General features: G+C 30.7%; 1 protein-coding gene across 2 annotated transcripts in view; it reads left to right on the top strand.

Moving 5' to 3' along the window:
- Positions 1–21,022, top strand: part of LOC126816348 (unconventional myosin-Va) — a 65,333-nt gene that overhangs the window by 20,294 nt on the left and 24,017 nt on the right. Inside the window, exons 19-30 of one of the 2 annotated variants that reach the window (XM_050542783.1) lie at positions 80–291; positions 862–976; positions 1,278–1,469; positions 1,795–1,884; positions 4,597–4,821; positions 4,957–5,050; positions 5,315–5,568; positions 6,043–6,132; positions 6,678–6,836; positions 9,234–9,363; positions 10,973–11,002; positions 11,613–11,802. In XM_050542783.1, the coding sequence (XP_050398740.1) occupies positions 80–291; positions 862–976; positions 1,278–1,469; positions 1,795–1,884; positions 4,597–4,821; positions 4,957–5,050; positions 5,315–5,568; positions 6,043–6,132; positions 6,678–6,836; positions 9,234–9,363; positions 10,973–11,002; positions 11,613–11,802 (1,781 nt within the window). The remainder of the gene's footprint in view (positions 1–79; positions 292–861; positions 977–1,277; positions 1,470–1,794; positions 1,885–4,596; positions 4,822–4,956; positions 5,051–5,314; positions 5,569–6,042; positions 6,133–6,677; positions 6,837–9,233; positions 9,364–10,972; positions 11,003–11,612; positions 11,803–21,022) is intronic. The other variant, XM_050542784.1, reaches the window with a different exon arrangement.

Genomic DNA, 21,022 nt, shown 5'->3' with positions numbered 1-21,022 from the left:
TATATATTATGACATTTTCTTTCAAAACAATATCAAGACATTATTGATTGATAGTTATTTTTTTTTTCAAATTCTTTAGGATCCTGATAAATACAGATTTGGCAAAACTAAAATTTTCTTCCGTGCTGGTCAAGTAGCTTATTTAGAAAAGCTGCGTTCCGAGAAGCTGCGAGCTTGTGGTGTAATGATCCAAAAACATATCCGTGGTTGGTTGTCCCGTATCAAATACCAAAAAATACGAAAATCTGCTCTTCTTGTTCAATGTTTTGGTCGTGGATTATTGGCAAGAAGGTAAGTAATGTTTTTAAAAAATTATACTGTATAAGTTGTTTGGTTGACTAACTGGTTCAACATGTCATCTTGAATTTTCTCTTACTACTAATGAGCCCTGCACATACACAAACGAATAATTCAGATAGATAATTACCATATGTTAGTCTCAAAATAGCTTAGTTGTGTTGAGTGGATGTATGGAATGTAAATATTCAAGTATGATCTTGAGGAATAGCATATCTCTGTATAGACATTTGGTATGTGAAATCGTTAATAATAATAATCATACTTGTGCATCACATAGTAGTCCCATTAATTAAAATGAGCAAGTTTTGGTGCATTGTTAAATTTCGGTAAACTATAGATATTCAAAATCAGTATGTTTTCTTAATATAGTTGTTTACTTTTTTTATATTACTGGATTTCATTGTATTAATATTAGAAAATATTCATAATAGACAGGAAATAGATTAAATTCTTTTAATGGTATTGAATAACAATTACTATGAATATTTATTAATATTACTATTAGAATATATGTGTGAAATGGTAATATGTTAATTATGTGTGTTTATTTAATTTATCTAGACATGCTACATTCCTACGACAGACACATGCTGCTACTACTATACAGAAACACTGGAGGGGTTACAAGGATCGTAGTAAATTTGATATTTTACGGAACACTATCTGTCTGTTACAGGTAGTTATATTATTCCATCTTATTTTCACATTAATTTAAATTGATAATGAGAAACAATTTTGGATCTATGGTTATTAAAATAATGTATTTAGGCATCTATAGTCTTAGATTGTTCTGTTTTTAACTTAAAGATCTGATTCCATGTTTAAATTGTCAATGGTCCAGGTAGGATCTCAGTCAAGGAAGCTTTTCTCATTGAAAAATCATTTTTATTTTCAGTACAATATTTACACGATGAATGGGAAGCAATAAGATTTATTGTTGGTGATTTATTAATCAATTGCAATTCCTTTATTTTCAGGCCCATATTCGAGGTTTGTTTGCAAGAAGAAATTACTCATCCCTCCTCAAAAACCACAAAGCCTCCATTATACAGAGACATGTGCGGACATTTCTGGCTAAAAAACGCTACAAACATGTTATACGAGGTATTATACTACTACAGAGTCATTACAGACGACGTAAAGCCAGAACGAAACTCAAGATATTAAAGGTAAGACAAGATAACCATGGAATATAGAATTAGTGCTAGATTATATAAATAAACATCTTTTCATGAAGTCATTATATAGTAAAGAAACTTTAAACATAGTACTAGTAGTCAAAGAAACTAAAGAATACCAATGGTAAATTAATTTAGGGTTTAGATGAAGACAGTGAAGGTAAAAGATCCTGATTTACTTTTGACAAGTTATCTTAGATTAACACTGACCAGTGCAAGTAGGAGCAATGTACTATGTTTGATTTAGTATTAAAAGACTTGTAAAGTTAACTTTTAGTTCTGGTATTCTGACTTGTGTGTGTTTTCTATCTGTCAGGTTGAGGCTAAATCAGTTGACCACGTGAAGAAGGTGAACAAAGGTTTAGAGAATAAAATTATTGAACTTCAACAGAAATTAGATATAAAGGTGAGCTACTGAATGTTTAATTTTATGAAATTTGTGGATATGATGATTATTGGTCAAATTTTCCAGGTGACATCAAATATTTGTGACTTTAATTTCATTACTTTATCTGGAATGGACTTTTTGTTAATATTATTGAATTATGGAGACTATGTATAAATAAACTGCACATATAAAAAGATTAATTTGATGATTTATTAATCTTTTAGTTATTGTTGATATAGTGTTTTATTTCTTAATCCATTTTGAAACAATCCAGCCAGAATTGGGTCAAATGAGGTCCCGGTAGGAACTGGGTTTTAAAATTTTAAGCTTCCATTCCCTTTAATATAACCAGACGTCAACAAAAATAATTCTTGGTAATTTGTTATGGAGAATGGCATATTCTAATGAATGTGATTACCACAAAAATAACGACAAATAGATACACCTTTTGAAAATTTTCCGTATTTAATTCACGTACCAACTTAAAGTTCACATTGGCATGGACCTTTTAATACAAGGTATTATGACATCAGTAATATTCCTGAATAAATTACTGTCTTCGTTTATTCAATGCAATTTTCTTGTTACATCTAAAATATTAGCATTTTTCTACTATTGCCAGTATCAGAAAATACCATAGCCAAAATAAGCACCATGGTATTTCTTCATAACACAATCTGTAGTTTTTTGTCTATCAGTACTATCACATATCTTGAAAAAGTTTTTATTCATCCTTCGATGATGGACAAACGGCACAATGATCACATGAAAACCATTCTTTAAAATAAAATTCAATACGACTATGCTATCCTTCTTAACGACAATATTTTAAAAATAAAGCATCTATCAGCATGTGTATAAAATAAGAAATCATAATGGTAAACACTACTTAAAACTGGTTTATTGACCCAATTCCAACCGATGTCACATGTCATTGGAATTCAGCATTGGGGATTGTGTTGGAAAAATATGTTATTCATGATTGCTTAATTTTACTGAACCTGTATATGAATAAACAGCAAGCTGTTTTTTTACTGGATTATCAAAATTACCTTTAAATGTGCTACTTAATTACTCAATCTGATTAAAATACAGATCTGTTTTTCGTTTCGTTTTTTTATACTTTCGAGGGCCTACACTACATGAAGATCTGACCAGTTGTACTGGGAGGTCACGTTAGGGATAATACGAGCAGCTTTTGACCCTGTGACGCCAGACATTGATTAATCATTCAGCGTTGACGTTTCTAGGAGTTAACCCACAGTTCTGTGCAGAGCATGCCAAGAACTCACTGTCAGAGACCGATTTAATGGCTAATTCCTCAACTAGAACGCCTGTTATATAACAACTTTTCTAGATCCTAGTGTTGTGAAGACAAGTAAAACCAAATTTTGAACTATAAAAACGAAACGAAATAGCATCTGTGTTTTAATCAGATTGCTAATTACTCGGATTATGATCCAAATGGCTGATGTAGCCCACAAGCAATTTGATTGACTTCTTAATTAACATGTAATTTAGCCGAAAGTAGATTGATTTATGATACCATAGTGGCTGATTCATTGTTTTACCAATCGGCTAGAATAAACATCAATCAGCTAAAGTCGACAAAAAACAGCCAGTTAAGAATAGTGCTCAAAACTCAAAGATATGTATTAATGGAAAGACTTATATTATTAAGTAGTTAAGTACAAACAAGAACAAAATAGCTTAATGAATAATAGGATGTCTTGTATGAAAACATCAGCAGATTCAGCAGAATTATTATAGCAATGTGAAAAGATGTTTAGAAATGGTCATGTGAAATTAATAGAAACCAATGTAAACTTTAAATGACTATAACTTAAGTTAGAATTGATTGAATTGAATAAAGTGTTAGCCACACAAAAAAATATTCTTGTTCTCAGACAAAACTTCCTAAAAAATTGATGCGTGAGGGTTGTTTTTGGTTTTATCAAAATCTGGCTATTTGTTCATTTGTAAGAAACACACATAATGATTATAAATTTAATATTTTTTGATCTCTTGATAAGCAAAAAATAAATAAGATTTTGAAATAACGACCGAATAATTCTGTAATTTTGTCTAGACTAACTCTTGGGAAAATGTTTACGAATCCCTGGGTTTTTGTTTTGGTGACCATTACGTGGTATCGATAGTTTACTCATTCTCAAAGCATTGATATTCGGGTGATTTAACTCTCCCAACAAAGATTACTTTCAGTCATAGTTCTTGGGAAAGATAAAATGGATCACTAGAGAAGGTATTTTCATCATAAAAAAGACATATTGACAGCAAAATTGTCACTATCATTGCAGAATAACAATTAACAATCAATTATCCAGTGCCGTTCTTAATTGTCAGTAGTTTTTCTCATGGTTGCATACTTGATAGCGGAGTCTTAGTGTTCAGTTCCTCTCTTCAAGAAACATTTAATAGTTACTTCCCTTGATCGCAGGAAATATGAATATGCGGAAATTATTAACTTTGTTTTCATTTTTATTTTTTGATATAAATAAAAATGGGTGGCGCGGCTCATTTCTGAAAACGCAACAATATCTGAGAACCAGAATTTTGTGCTGCCATATCAATGGTGTACTTTTGATTGTATAAGGTTTAAACTCTATATTTAACATAATACAAATCAACTTACGTAACAAACAACATAGTTATATACTTGATGATACATCATCAAACAAATTAATCAGCAAACATCTTTTCCATGTTCAGAGCAAAGAAATTATTGAAGTTAAACAAGAAGAGAAAAAGATATCTGAGCTGAAAACTGAAATACATCGGTTGAAGGAAAATAAGGAAGTTGCTAAAGAATCATCTAATAAAGTAGCAGAATTGTTAGCAGAAATAGAAAAATTAAGAACAGCACTAGCTAAAGAACAAACAGAAAAACAGGATCTAATTACAGAAAAGGAACTAATGAAACAAGAACACAATAAGGTGACTTATTTATTTGTTTGTTTGTGTTCTTAGAATAAAATTAAATTTTAAATGTAAACAAAAAATAGTAATTGTGACTTGATGAATAAGGATCGTTTATATTTCTAAGAACCTTGTATTATGTTTTATTAACAGATAGTTGATGGTGTGTTGGAAGAAAAAGAACAAATGAAAAATCAATTAAATAAAGCTAAAGAGAAACTTAAGGAAGCAGAAACCAGTACTGCAGGTATTTTAGAGATTTTGAATTTTTTAATGCGATTAATCATCAATACAACAGATGTGTTTTCTAACCTTGTGTCTAATATCGTGGGTTATCTCCAAGTTCTTCCTTTTCCTCTCATTTCGAAAAAAAATACTGCTCTTAAGCGAATTATAGAAATATGCAATGTGTTAGTCCCAAAATGACCTGGTTAACATCGAGTGAACAATAAACTCTCTATCTCTTATGATATTAAACATAGAAGATATAAATTTCTTGAATTTCTTATAGATATAGTGAAAGAAAAGTTGGAGGCAGCAAATAAATTATTGTTAGCAGAATTTGCATCTGAGCGTAGTCATCATCAAAAACTTGTTAAAGAACATGGCCGCCTTCAACAAAGACTGGAGAATCTACAAGGTGAATTGCAAATTGTGACGAGTCCTACAGGTCATCAGCGGTCATCATCAGACATAAGCGCTGTTAGTATAGAATCTTACAGTAGTTCTGCAGAAGCTGAGAGAAATAATGAAGAAAAGGAAGAGGTATAGCTGTTAATTATTATTCAAATTCAAATAATACTTTTACATGTTTACTCCATGTTTTATTGTAGTTAGTATTGTGACCTAATAGGTAAAAGCTTTTTGGAGTAGAAACTGGTCCCAAAGCTCTACTCATCTGTTTGTTGTTGTTCTTGGCGGGGGAGGGGGGTGGCCATACATGTAAAACTGACATAAAATTTGCCATCTTTGTTCCTTTGACAATTGTGCATCAATTTTGATATGACGACGCAATTCCAAGGTGACAGCGGTATGTAGTCCATATAATACCCTTGTACTTGTTTTTTTTTTTGGCTTCGAATGAAATATAGCTGTGTTTGTTTGCTAGAATAGGATGATGGTTCTGTAGGGTTGAACAATACGTTATAAGAAAATGATCTAAAGCCTTTGTTTATTTTGAGCAGGTTTTTTTCACACATTATCCAATTTGCTTACTTGTTTTGCTTTTTTTAAAAAAAGGATCAAGGTTATGATACAGTCAAACGAAAGTCCGAAGCACAGCGACCAAATATTCTAGACAAGGTGATGAATGAAGTTACTGGTCGAAAGGTAGATAATAATAAAAAATATAAATTATTTAAATAGTAAAATAAATGTTTAGATCATATAGCTGAGTTTGATGTACTGAGTAAGTAGACTGTTGCAAAAACTTGTAATAAGAATGATTATAATGGAGGTTGTACCTCCCGGTATTATATATTCTACATGTAGATCAGAATATCCAGAATATATTTTTTTAAATTAGCTCATTGAAGATGTAGTTAATATATTCTGTGGTTAATTCTCCAAGCTGTCTTTATATTCGAACATGCTTGGTTATCGATACACTGATGGTGTAGATATAGGATTAGTATGGTCTAATTTATAGCCATTTTCAAATGAACTGCTGTGCTATTTTCACAGAGTTGCAAAACACTTTTCTGTTATGAAATATTTTCACTTTATTTGAATTTTCTGAAATTTGACTAATATTAAATATGTTTGTAAATACCCAGATAAAATTCTGTGGCTTGTTTAAAGTGTTGTGCTTGCTCCAACATTATAGATACCAGTCATGATAAATTCTGATAATTTCAATAATTGTTGGTTTTCAGGAAGCTGATGTTGATGTAGGACTTTTACTCAAACTTCAAAACAAAGTGAAAGACTTAGAAAAACAGAAATCAAAATTAACAACAAGAATTGAAAGTTTTGAAGACGGTAGCATGTCGCCATCATCTGTAATGAATGATTCAGCATTTAACGCTCTTAAGGTCAGTATTTATATGGAATAATTTACACCAAATATGAAATTCTTGATAAAATATTTGGGAATAAACTAAAATTATTTCAATTTTGGACAGAATGTTCAAGGTGTTTAAGAAGCAAACAAATTAAATCTGTAATATATGGGAAGATCTTGGCAGACGATCCAAAAGAGTTGAGACAACTAAAATTGATTGTAGCAGAATTTTTATTTATGGATAGTTTGCATATTTGCTGGAATCATTGTTGACAGTATTTGTTTTTGTATGTCGGTCTTGTTTGAATTTTTTTTTGTATACAATTCAATAATTGGCTCAACAGGACCAAATGGTCAATGCTGAAGATGTGGCTCTAGTCATCAAGTTACAAAAACGTGTCAAGGATCTTGATATCCTAAACACAAAATTAACTAATAAATTAGAAGAAAGAGATGAACATGATGATGAAACACCAATATTAAGTGGTAATATGGCTTACCATAGCCTTAAGGTATCAACTGGACTCCAATTAGCTACAATATATCTAAATAATCAATCTTACAATATATAATATAAATTAAACAATATAATTATCATCTACCATTTCACTCTATTTAGAGGCTTAGAAATTTTGTTATTATCATGCAATGATACAATTCTCTTAAATTAAATATTTTGGTATAACCAGGTCATTATCCAAAGTTTATCATTACATGGTTCACCAGTGATATGGTGGATCATAATGTAGTTTTGGTGTTATATTGTGTAATTTATGAATCTGATTTTATAGGGTGAAGGTGCATGTTACGATAATACTATTGTAGATTATATTTATCGTAATATTATTTATGTAATTTACAAGTATATGCTTACAAATGATGGAGCTCAATTAAGTGTATTGGTGACAAATATATATTTATAATACATAATGATCTAACACAATAGCTCTGAACTTCTACAGTAACAAAAGTATAAATAATGTTACATCTACAGTAGAATCTGTATGAGCAGCCACTCCTATTCAGCGCCATCTCCTTGTAAGCGGTCACAATAAATTCCCCCCCCCGTAAAATTCTGTTGTTTCATCTCTTTATTCAATGGTCACTCCTCTAACGCAGCCAGCGGTCACTATTTTACTAATAAATTCAACAAAACATCGCCCATTCAATCGCCATTGTTGAATGATACAACCCCGCTAATCCCGTGAGTAGTAGTTAATTAACTGGACCCCCACTGATCAGGTAAAAAGAAATGTAAAAATAACAATCAACCCGGGATTATCTGTTAATTAATCTTTTGTTTTATTAAACGACTAACCTGATCATTGTTTTGATGCGTAACGACACATTATTTTACACTGAATAAAATAAAAGTACCGAGTTTTGTCACGATCATCTAGTATCTTTTTTCCATTGCCACTTTGTTGTTAAACAGATGTTTTAGCGCCTCCTATAATATTACATACAGAGTTACACCCCCTATGAATATGTGATAAAATCATCGATGGTTTTTTGTTCAAGTGCTTTTTTGATAAAATAAAATTTATTCATCGATTTTCTTCACAAAAATGGATAAATATTATCGAATGCATCACAATGGTAGACAGTAGTATCGAAGGTTGTTACAAAATGACAAGTTTACAGAAGTTATGTCCAAGATTTGAGTAAAGAATTTTCGTTCGGCGCAAGATTCAGCGATGGTAAAATTTACCGATGCAAGTATTGATGTTCGCTTCCAATGCATCCAAGCGTAATATTTAATTTATGTCAGCACAAAAAGCACCAAGATTTTATTAAGAGGCCACTCCCGTTAAGTGGTCAGTTGTAAAAATTCCCTTGGGTGGCTGCTTAATGCAGATTCTACTGTATTTACATATATTCTCTACACTAATAAATATATAATATACTAGAATCCATTCACAAAATCAAAAAATGATGTTCAATCAAATGTATTTGTTTTTAAAACCAATTAAATTATCATCATAAGATTGTTCCATTTAAAATTACTGGTACCAGGATGATTTGGAACGTCATGTTTTGTAGACCTACCAACAAAATATGTGTTATCCACTCGACCAGTAGTTTTTTTTGTCTACAAATTTCATGTAAAACAAGCAGCACATTTTTAAAACCCCTGCTACCAATAGAATTCAATTGCCCTTAATAAGTGACCTTCCTAACCACTCAGGTAATTTAACTGGAATAGTAATATACATATGAAATATTATGGATTTACGGGTCACACAGCTTTACAGAAACACATACTACATTGATGCATATTCATTAAATTTTTACATTTAATGTGATTATTCAAAAACATATTTACTGTTGAACCATTTGGAGTAAAATATTTGTTGAGTTCTATTAACACTTAAATTTTATTGATGATTTATTTCTACATTGTTTTATTTTTAACAAATTTGAACAGATGCAAGAATTAGAAAATGAGAATGATAAATTAAAGAGAGAAGTCAAACGTTTAATGGGTGCTCTAGCTGATAGTAGTGATCTGGATGACAGAAGTGGTGAAACTTCTCCTTCTGGTAAAAAGTTCATGGGTGAGTCTTTAAATGTAGATGTCAAATTGAATTTATTTAGTTTAGTTTTGGGTACTAATATATTAATGTTTTAGTTGAGGTGCTAGAGGATTAATGTCTTACAAAATGATTGCTGGATATTCTTTAATCACATACTAAAACAAAAAAAGGTTTTATTTCAAAAATCTTTTTTTTTTTTAATTTAAATAAAACCAACAAAAATACCGACAATACCTAATGGAGTAAATATAGAAAGTCCAGAAATCATGTATTCTGTAGTTTGTAATACATATTCAGCCTGAATAGATGTTATGTAATATTTTTGTCTATATATGTAATACTTCTTTGTTACATGTTCATACTACTTTTCTATCAAACTCACCTGCCAAAGTATTGGTATTATTTGTCTATATTGACCATCAAGATTTGGGTTATTTTCATTACACAGTATTTGATTAAAATCATTTATTATAGTTGACATTTCATTGTATTAAACATAAGATAGGATAAAAATAAGATTTGACCATTTATTTTTTTATAGAACTCAAATATACACATTTCACATATTTTGCGGTCTTAAGATATTTTCACAGTGAATTACCTTATGAAATACAACATAGAATGACAGATAGAGTTGAATGTTTCATTGTTATGTCATGTTCAATATATATAGCACATTTCATGATACTTAGTGAATAGACCGGATTAAAATTTAACAAAGTTTTCAAAAGATTTTTATGACATTTAAAAGTCTTACTTTGTCCAAATACAAGAAGGCCATCAAAGTTGACAGTAATATTATACTCTTAGATTAGATCTTGTGACAGTCCCTCTCTGATTAAATTGTCTAGATTTTTTGGATTTAGTTCAAAAATAAAATGATGGATTTCTTTGAATTATTTGGTTGATTTGTTTTGTAGAATGACAATCTGTCTTCCTTAAATATTTTATGTCTTTCGATAAAGCCAGTGTTAAAATATATCCGGTTTTGTGTTCTACAGAAAGCAAAAAAATTGAGTAACACTAGTAAATTTTCTCATAATCTTTCTAAACAAACATTTAATCACTTTAACTGTTACTACCTGTAATCAAAATAACACATCAGATCAACTCAATTCAATACTTTATTTTAACCTAAATCTCCCCGTCTTCATTAGCCGGGTTAGGAGCAGAACAGTAGGACGTTAAACCCCATTTCATTTCATTTCACCTAAATCAAAGACGTTTGGCTACTGTAAAATTTATCTTGATAATCTTAAATTACTTCTCAAAAAAATAATTTGAAATAAACAAAAAAAAAATGTGTGCAGGTAAATCTGAATAGAAATAGAGAGTTCTCTTAGGAAAGGTATGGTACACTATGAAACTTAAAATAGACATACCATACAGATCTAATAGCATTAAGTCATAAGTGTGAAATGTGTATGCACACATTACATTTTCATCCATATTCTGAAAAGAAAGCTTACTGCCAGGGTAGTTATTAGAATAGTTTTTCTGTTTTATTTTAATTTGTCCTTGTCTTCTTTCTACTATTGCATGTGGTATTGGGTATTTTATTCATCGCTTATATCTGATTGGCTGCTTTATGGCATGGTCTTTGATCGTATTTTCTTTGCTTCATCTTTAGACAAATTCAAGAAAAAAGGAGCATCCAAGGGTAAGAGGTGATCTTAACTAATAGTACAAAAACATTGCAAGAAAAACATAAATTTAGTGCATGCAGGTCTTCAAAAGATTTATAATTTTTCATGTTAGAATGTTCAAAATCCAAATCCTATTTTGTTGATAATGATGCATGTGTTAGAATTTACTAGATTATTCCCATGAAATATGACTGCATGATTTAAGGAGATTCTAATGATGGACTCACTCCATAATAGTATTAATATTAATATAGAAGGTATAATATCACTAACTTTATACTAAGGTATTAATATCACAAATTTTATCAAGCACTAACAAATGTTTCTTGCAATATTTTTAAGAAATGGTGTTAATGCTAGTATCTTGCACTTGTTATAGCCATTGTATTTGATAACTTTTAGTTTTTATATTTTTATTCTTTTACATTTTAAAGAAAAAGTCTTTATCTGCTCAAACTTTTGCATGTACTATGATTTCATGTACTCTGATGTATTATAGTTATTTAGATAAGAAAAAAAAAACAACATACAAATATTTAATGTTTTACGATTCATAACAATATTTTAGAGGGTTTATATTTGTGTATAGAAATGATAATAATTGTTGTATATTGTATATTATAGAAAAGTTTGATGCTATGTGTGATGAGTTAGATAGACGTAGAGAAGAATGTCTACAATTACGTGCCCTGTTAGCTGATCGTACTATCTCAACACATACTATAGCTAAAGAATCATATAGTGGACAAGATAATCTGGTTAATGAAGATGATGAATTGTCTATGGCATATAAAACACAGAAAGATTCCAACCGGTATGTTAAATCATTATTTAGACACCAACAGGTCACTACTAAATATTATCAACTCCCAATAGTCAGTGCCTTGATCCTTGAGTCAGTGGATGAGAGAGAAAAATGCAATTGTATCTGGAATTCTCCAACACAAAAATGCAAATGTATCAAATTCAGAGAGCGCTAAATTTTCTTGAATAGCACTACAATTCTAACAGAATAACTTTTGACCACTATCAATGCTAAAAGATTGTAGTGATTTTCATTCTCTTTCTTAAATTGAATTTGGATCAGGTAAAAGGAATTGGATAGTAATTAAATATGTCTATTTTTATTTCATTGACCTCCACAATGTTATTATGTACACTGAGACCCCTTTATAAGACAGTTGTCATCATGGCTACCAACAATGTTATAATGAAGCCCTTCATTCAAATAAAAAGCACAGTGCTAATTGTAAAACACAGAAATGTTGGAAATTAATTTAGTTAATGGAAAAAAGGCCATTTGACAAAAATTGTATACCACCCTGCTTCTTGCGTGACACTTTTTCAACTTCCATTAGGAGGTCAGAATAGATGGAGGTAACAATGCGCCAAAATAATTTATAACAATGTAAAAGCAAGGTAAGTGTATAGATAGATAGTAGTATATCAAATGCAGGATAGTCTGTCTATATGATATTCTGCTCACAAAAAACTATTTACTTTTTTAGAATAGATCTCTGCTCTGAATGGCCGCCTTATTGAAATATTAGTATTCTATTTTGTAATGAGGTTCTTATCCGTTTTACATCTTTCATGCACAAAAATACTAAAGAAATATTTTCATTTTTATTAAATTGAAGTGAAATAAATACATCTCAAATTTCTCGAAGGATACTTTTGACTAAAACCATCGATTACGAGATTTAAGATGTTCGTCATCCAGCTTTATGTCTGTTCTCAGGTTGAGGTAATTGTAGACAGAGTAACTTTTGTACCTCAACAGCAGCATTAAAATGAACACAAGTGTATGAGCTTTTACGTGATAAGCAAACAATAGTTTTAGCTTTCGATTTTATTCTTTCATTCCTCTGCATGTAAGCTATGTGGTTTTCCTTGAAAATAAAAAAAATAACAAAACAAAAAATAAATAAATATCAACATTTTTGTTGAAGAGATATTTTGTGTTACTGTGAAAAATAAACAAAGTTTTGGAAGAAACATTGAAGTAGTGTTAAAGAGAATTTAATTTCAAATCTCATCTTCTTTATTGATATCCTACTCTTGACATTATTTGGATCTAAATGGGTGGAAGACAAAATTGTCACAAAAACATATTGACACTTAATACAACTATTTAAATAAAAGGCATGAAAAATCAACACCAACTTTCCTTGTCTCTTCTTTTAACAATACAAAAACAAAGAAGAAAAATCCTTTGATTTAGAACTCCTGAAATTTCAATGTCTTAAAAAGTTTAAGCCCTAACTTGCAGAATAAAAGTTATCTATAGAATTTAAGACGATACACAATCAAAATTATTTTTGGTACAAAAATTATTCAGGATAATCAGTTCTAACTTAAAGGTGTGATGTGTCCTTTAGCGCTATAGGAATCACTTGCAAACTACAATATTCTGAAAGTGGAATCTCTAATAGGAATATCAGTCCAAAATGGTTCAATTTCATTCAGTATTTCCAAAGATATGATAAATTGAAATTTCATTGATCTCTGCTTCTCACTATTATTAATAAGCCATCTTTTCTTGGTAACGGAGAAATCTGATGGGCCTAGTTTAAATCTGATTGAATTGAAGCTGAGTGATTAGCTTTGGTATTTTGATTTTTTTCCCTAAATTAAATGTTAATTAATCAATCCGAGTACATATTTAGCGTTCTACATATTTGATTGGTTTATGTTATTTTCTAAAACAAGCTAGCCCTACCTTTAAGTAGGTTTTTTTAATTCCGTACTGAATGAAGTTAAGATGAAAAATTGAAATGGGCTCTATTTGTCTATTTGGTTTCTGAAACATATATCTAGATATATTTTTGAAACTTTGGATACACATTAAACCGTTATAGTAGTGTTGCTAATTAGACATTTCATGGAATAAATTTGACTGTTTTAGAAGCTTACATGTAGAGATGTATCTAAAGAAAATATGAAATAATCATTAAGATACTGCATATAATATTATGTAATATGAAATTCCTCTTTTTTTTCTAGAATAAATAGGATCATGGCTTTTAACAAACACAAACACATTTTTTACTGAAATCAAAAGATAAGCTTAGAATGAATATAATTGTATTTTATATATTTATAGCCCAGTTTGGCTAGTTGACAGTATTTACTTGATACAAGGAAAGAGACATTTATTCTGTAAATAATACGGCCATGTCAAGAGAGAATTTATCCTCTACTTAATGTTGAAGTGTTAAATTTTATACATGTTTGTCAATCCTATTGACTTGATGCTTAATTACTCAAAGCAATTGTTTTAATTTGTGTCAAATTGACATTAGCATACAGAGTTCAATCAAGTTAATTAAAAAGGCATTAGCACTTTGGGTTCTTAAAAAGATTATTTCCTATTTGACAGGATTTGACTATACAGTTACACCAGGGATGTTAAAATTAGGTTGCATTCAAAATTTGAGACACATCTGCTAAGGCATTGCTGATATTTAGACATTTCAGTCTTCAATTTATGAGTGGTTTTCAAGGAGTAGATCAGGTCTTGTATTTTCGAGTATTAGGTCAGGCCAGGGCTTTTTTTATGATTTAATATTTGCATTGATTTTCTTGGTGAGATAGATAATACATCTAAAAGTACATGACTTCGATTTGGAATGAAAGGGAAAGTGTTGATACATTATTTAATTTTGTGAGTTTTTCTACATGAAAATATTTTATATTAATCCAATACTGAAATAAATCTAATTTTTGGTATATAGGAACTTATCCTCTCATATTCAAAATTACCAACAAGAATTATATTTTTGAAAATTGGCCAGTTTCAATCTATATTGATGCTGTTATCTTACTATTAAAAAAATATGGGATCCTAATAAGTATTTGACTTTGAGACACCATGAACATTTTGTAATTAGCACACATCGTGGTGTACCCTATGGTTTCGGATGCCATTTGTAATAAATAAAGACAAACATATTCCACATGACAATGCAGAAGTAATTAAATATTTCTGATTCACAAATGTCAAAATAATATTTTAAAAAACTTGTATGGGTTTAGAATGGAATAAGCAGGTGCAATCGGATGTTGAATTTCACCCAACATAATTGATAAGAAATTTACAATAATGTTTTGAAAAATATGCCCTTTAATTATAATACCATGTGCAGTTACTTGAAACTGTAAATAAATTGATTTCCATTTACCTCGAAAATTTATCTGTACAAGATTTGATCTACCACTAATTGAAATATCACATCTGATTAATTCCATGAGAATCAGATGTTATATCGGGTGTTTTGCAAATTATTTTGTTGGCAAAATTTGAGAAAGATCTGTCAATCTATATTCTATAACTGATTGTATGAGCTATATGTACTACACATGTAACTATCGGTAATGCATTTCAAAATTTTAACTGATCCTTATCAACAATGTAGACCAGTTGTTAAATTTTTTGCTGTCTAGGGTCATTTATTTTTCTGTTAAAAAGCTTTAATGCGTTTTTAAAGAAAATGTTTTCTGTAATCGAGTTAGTTTTAGTTAGTGTGATTGTCTAGGTGTCAATTATATTATGGTTTTCCTTGTATAGTGTACACAGTATAAATATCTGCTCGGATATAGAGTTACTTATTGTAGATATACAGTTTATTATCAATTATACTATAGTAAGAGGTATGAATTGACTATATAATAAAGATATAAGTACTCATCATTCACAAGCTATTTATTCCCACAGATTTACTTTACCCCTCTCAGGTTAATAAAGATATGGGTGTGTTCTTATCTAATGTTCTGCATAGATAAGTTGATGTGTTTACCTGGATAGCCCTCTTTTAGTTGGACTCTTCCTCTAAAACTGTCCCTGAGCTAAGATATTTCTGTGACAGCTCAAGTGTGACACTACACAAGGGATATGCCCCAGCGATTGTTTCCTCAAAATACAGTAATTGGGCCATGTGACCAACTGGGTGTTTGAAGCATGCCAAGCTTTCAACTTAAATTCTTGTAGTGTTGGGCCTGTGTATAGATTATTAACACAAACGGAAGTCACAACAGACGGCCAAATTGTAGAGGAGAGGTCGGACTTGGTGCTTTATTTTGACCGGACACAGAGATAAAGTACACAGGATTTCTTGTATACACTGGACTTTGAGGATGGGATTGACTTCTTTGATTTATTGTTAGTTGATAAGGTCTTAAGAAAAAATGTAGTGGAGTGACAGAGGAGTTTGTAAATTGTCAATTTTAAGTATTTGGTTTGTTTATAGAAAAATCTGAAGTTTGTTACCTTACGTGCATTTGTGTGGGGCACAACTTAAGTTAAATTTATTGAATACAAACTTTCTGTAAGAATGAATCTGGCAATGTAAAAATACATTTCATTCATTTAAACAACCAGCAGTTACATTGGTTTTTTTTCTGAGGGAGAAGTACAGTGTTTGGCTGAAGTCGGCGAGTAAAGTATCTTCAGCCCGTTAAATTGACATACCTTGAGAGTAAATTTGTTCTGTTTGTTACCTGAGAAAATAGAGTTATAGATAATTTGTACAGAAACCTGTGACAATAACTGCACCCTTAAGAGATATTCTATTTATTAGACGTGAATAAATGTTTATAATGTTGGGAGAGCAGTGGAGAGTATTGAAGTAAACGAGTGTGCCATTATACAACATACCTGTGGACAGTAACGTACGCCTGATTGTTTAATATTGCCGTTGTACATGAGGTTAAATTTACTATTATTTGTGGTTAATATAAGAAGAGTAAATATGTACCTGCTTTCATCCATTGACCCAAGAGGTGATATGGTAGGGTAAATATGTAGCATTCTTCTACAGAGCTTTGTTTTGATTTAATTGATAGACTTGGGGTATAGCCTGCAGACGTGTAAAAAGTGAGAGATTTTTCTCTTTTGTATGAAAAGATGTTTAATCAAGCGTATTGTTTTATTGAACAAAAATGGATAAAATAGAAATAATGAGCACTTTGTATTCTTGATTCATTTAAAATTTTATCACATTATGGAGTCCATTGATGCAGAGCAGACGGAAATCTGCAATGAACAGAAAACATCTGAAAGTTCACAAATTAAAAGTGAGTTTGATTCAGATATTCAAAATGTTGAACACCAGCATTTACCATTAGATGTCAAAGTTCATGTTATTAACAACAGTGTTTCTTTAAATCATGATAATGTTGAGCATTTAAGTTCTGAAGATCTGTCGTCCGCAATCAGTGTGTCTTCAGTTGTGATGAACAACCATGTTGATGTAGAGACAAACATGATAGGCAGTGGTAAACTTTGGGTTGTGGATGAACGTGAAGAATTAGTGATGGATGAAGTTAAACCCAAACTGTTTGTAGATCAGTGTAATAATATTGACAATTCATTAACGACACAAAATGGTGAACAAACTCCAATTACAAATCAAAATTTTTTGTTTAACTCTAATTGTCAAAATGATGTCTGCCTGCAAATGACCGACCAGTTGAAATTGTCTGAATCAGACGATTTTCCCATGGTTAGTGATTATTCATCAGGAATTGTATCAATTAATAAAGATATGTATAATATATCTGGTTGTTCCTTGGATTTCGAGGATACCCCACCAAATACTCCAAATGCTCTCATTTGCGAAGATGGATCAAACTTACAATGTGAAGAATATCAGGAAACTGAAAACCCAACCCTTGTCAGTGAATCAATGGAGGATTTCGATAAAAAACTAGAGAAGAATTCCAGTAGTGTTAATTTATTTGAACCAGAAAAGGTTCATGTAGAAAATGAAAACTCCACGTCTGTGTTCAGATCAGAAAGCAAACGTATTATAAACAGACATATTGTTCATCCGTATCATTGGAAACATTTAGATTCAGCTTCCAAGTCCAGTGTTTTTGACAGTAGTATAGACCTCTCATTCTCACAGGATACAGATCATGAAGATTTATTAAGTGATATTGTTCCAGCACCAGGAAATATTGATAAACAATGGTTAAAATCTAAACGCTCAAATTCTTCAGCAAGTTTAGACCCCCCAGAATATTTTGATGGTTTTGGACCACGATCTTGGGGTTGTGCATGTGCATGTCAAGATTGTACTGGTGGAAAACATTCGGATAGTGGAATTGAGACATTACCATCTGCAAATGGGAATGTCGGGTAAGCGTTTAATTTCTGTTTTATTGTACTGAAAGTATAAAGTAACTATAATGTTGGTAATCAACAGGATGAAATAAGTAGAACGATGCAACATATTGTTAAATAAGTCCATGGATGTGCTAAAATGATTGTAAAAATAAAACATTTTTAAAGGACGAGAAGACCTTGTTGACATAATTTCTCTAAAACGGACATTTAAACATAAGAGTGAATTGCTTTTCATCAAGGCATGTTGAATAGGGGAACTCTTTAAAATCCAGTTCCAATGACATAATGATGAGAAACGATAAAATAATGTCTCCATGCATGTATAGTAGTTAGTACATGTTTATGTTTATTTCATTCCAGTTAGTTATCTACTTGTATATTATAATTATTAATTCTAGATATATCTGACTATAATTTCACATTGTTAAACTGACATTGATTGATAATAATTATGACCATGAACAGATTATTTGCTGTCCTATGTTATGATACAAGGTTGGTACACAAGTAGTGTAATTGTAGCTTATCATTAAACAAGTAGTTGATACATAATGTTGAGACATATTTTGACTGGTGAATATTTTGACTGACCTACATAGTGAATAGGTACTTATAAAGACCTTAGAAATAGAATTATCGATAATACAGGTACATACATAACTGTCTTAAAATGCATTATGTAAGATTTAGATAAAGAGTTGGCCATTCTTGCTATAATAGTTTAAAAAAAGGTAATACAAACTGAATATATTGAAAATGTCTGTCAAATTACTTTAATCTGAGTGAAGTTATGATAAGATTAAATCTAAACAGTCTCAATTGTCAAGTATCATTGCTACGATAATAATCAGAGATAAGCAATTTGATTGGTTGATGCTTTGGGATCCGATAACTTAGTTCTAATTAAGTGAGAGTGATGAAACTTGGTGTATAGTTTCATTACATCAATACCTTGACTAAGTTTGATAATGAGCATTTTCTGCTCAGGGTAAGCAGAGCGATAAGCAATTTGATTGGCCGAGACTTTGGAACACAATAACTCTCCTTCTAATTTAGGTAGAATGTTCAAACTTGGTGTAGGTGTCTTGTTTATTAGGTCAATGCCATGATGGTGTTCGAAGATGAGCGCTTTCTGCGTAGGGTAAGCAGAGATAAGCAATTTGATTGGTTGATGCTTTGGGACACGTTAACTTTGTTCTAATTAATTGAAAGTGATGAAATTTAGTTCTAATTAATTGAAAGTGATGAAATTTAGTTCTAATTAATTGAAAGTGATGAAATTTAGTTCTAATTAAGTGAAAGTGATGAAATTTGGTGAATAGTTTTATTACATCAATACCTTGATTAAGTTCGATAATGAGCATTTTCTGCCGAGGGTAAACAGAGCGATAAGCAATTTGATTGGTCGAGACTTTGGAACACAATAACTCTCATTCTAATTGAGCTAAAATGTATACAGTTGGCATAGGTGTTTATTAGGTGAATGCCTTGATGGAGTTCGAAGATAAGAATTTTCTGCTTAGGGTAAGCAGAGATAAGCAATTTGATTGGTTGATGCTTTGGGACACGATAACTTTAGTTCTAATTTAGTGAGAGTGAGGACACTTGGTGTATAGTTTTATCACATCAATACCTTGACTAAGTTCGATAATGAACATTGTCTGCTCAGGGTAAGCAGAGCAATAAGCAATTTTATTGGCCGAGACTTTGGAACATAACAACACTGCTTTTAATTGAGGTAGAATGTTTCAACTTGATGTAGATGAGTGATTAACATTTCGAGGTAAAGCTAAGCAGAGCTAAGCAATTTCATTGGTCAATGCTTTAGGCTAGGACAAGATAAATTTGATTCTATCTGATAGAGAGTGATGAAACTTAGAGTGTATAGTTGATAATCAGTTTGATTGCTTGATACTTTTGAAAAAAATAAATGTGCGATAAATTAAAATGTGTAATCTATTTATTTTGGAATTTCGGTGGGGGACATCAGCCTCACTGTTGGCTTGTTCCACCACAAATAGATTTGTTACTAAAAACATATCTTTCGTGATACTCAAAAATCACAAGAGAAGCTTTTTTGGCAATCTACAAACTTAAATGTTACCACCATACCAAATAATATTTATTACTATAGTTGATCGATTGTTAATCCTTTCTAATAATTAACTTGTTTATTTTGTTTTCTGCTCATGATAGGCTATTTGAGTGTGTAATTTTATTTTTTCTTGGTTATTAAAAATATCACACTTTCAGATAAAAATAGTGAGTCAAACAGGTGACCTAATTATGCCTTTAAAATAAAGATGTCAAGTCTAATCTTAAAAAGTTGCCTTACATTCTTCAGTGACTGAGGTCTTCACAAAAAGTGACAAATTTTGTGAATAATTTTTTATATCCAAGAAATATATGAGATGAACATCACAGCTGTATGGGAAAATTTATTAAACACATTCCATTTTTATCCATTGAGATTCTTCCTTTCATGCAGGATAACAAGAAATACATTTACTTTACGATTTAAAATATTTCACCAATCTTTGTCATATTTGTTTTATTGTTACGAAGGGTGATATGTACCAGTATTTAAAGGATTTTATTGTGTGATTGAACAATAAGAATATGATCAGTAGTCTAGTATAGTAGATTTATATACTGAAGTTAATACGAGTTATAGTCAGGATCTATACACCCTGTCTATTGTTAAATATCTCACTACGAGCAGACAACAAGAATGGGCTGCTGTCACCTAGGTGTTCATGAAACTTTATTTACCATTATCTTATATCTAATTGAGTCAGGGTGACATTTTGTTGATCCTGTAAACTGTAGGTCTTGTGTAAGTTGATGTGGTCTAGTTTTCATGGCTCATTAAATATTGATTAGAATTCTGATAGTTTTGTCTGGT

This window comes from Patella vulgata, chromosome 3, assembly GCF_932274485.2.
Source record: "Patella vulgata chromosome 3, xgPatVulg1.2, whole genome shotgun sequence".
Taxonomy (NCBI): Eukaryota; Metazoa; Mollusca; class Gastropoda; family Patellidae; genus Patella; species Patella vulgata.
The sequence above is the reverse complement of the archived record's forward strand: the minus strand, read 5'-3'. Positions and strand labels throughout refer to the sequence as shown.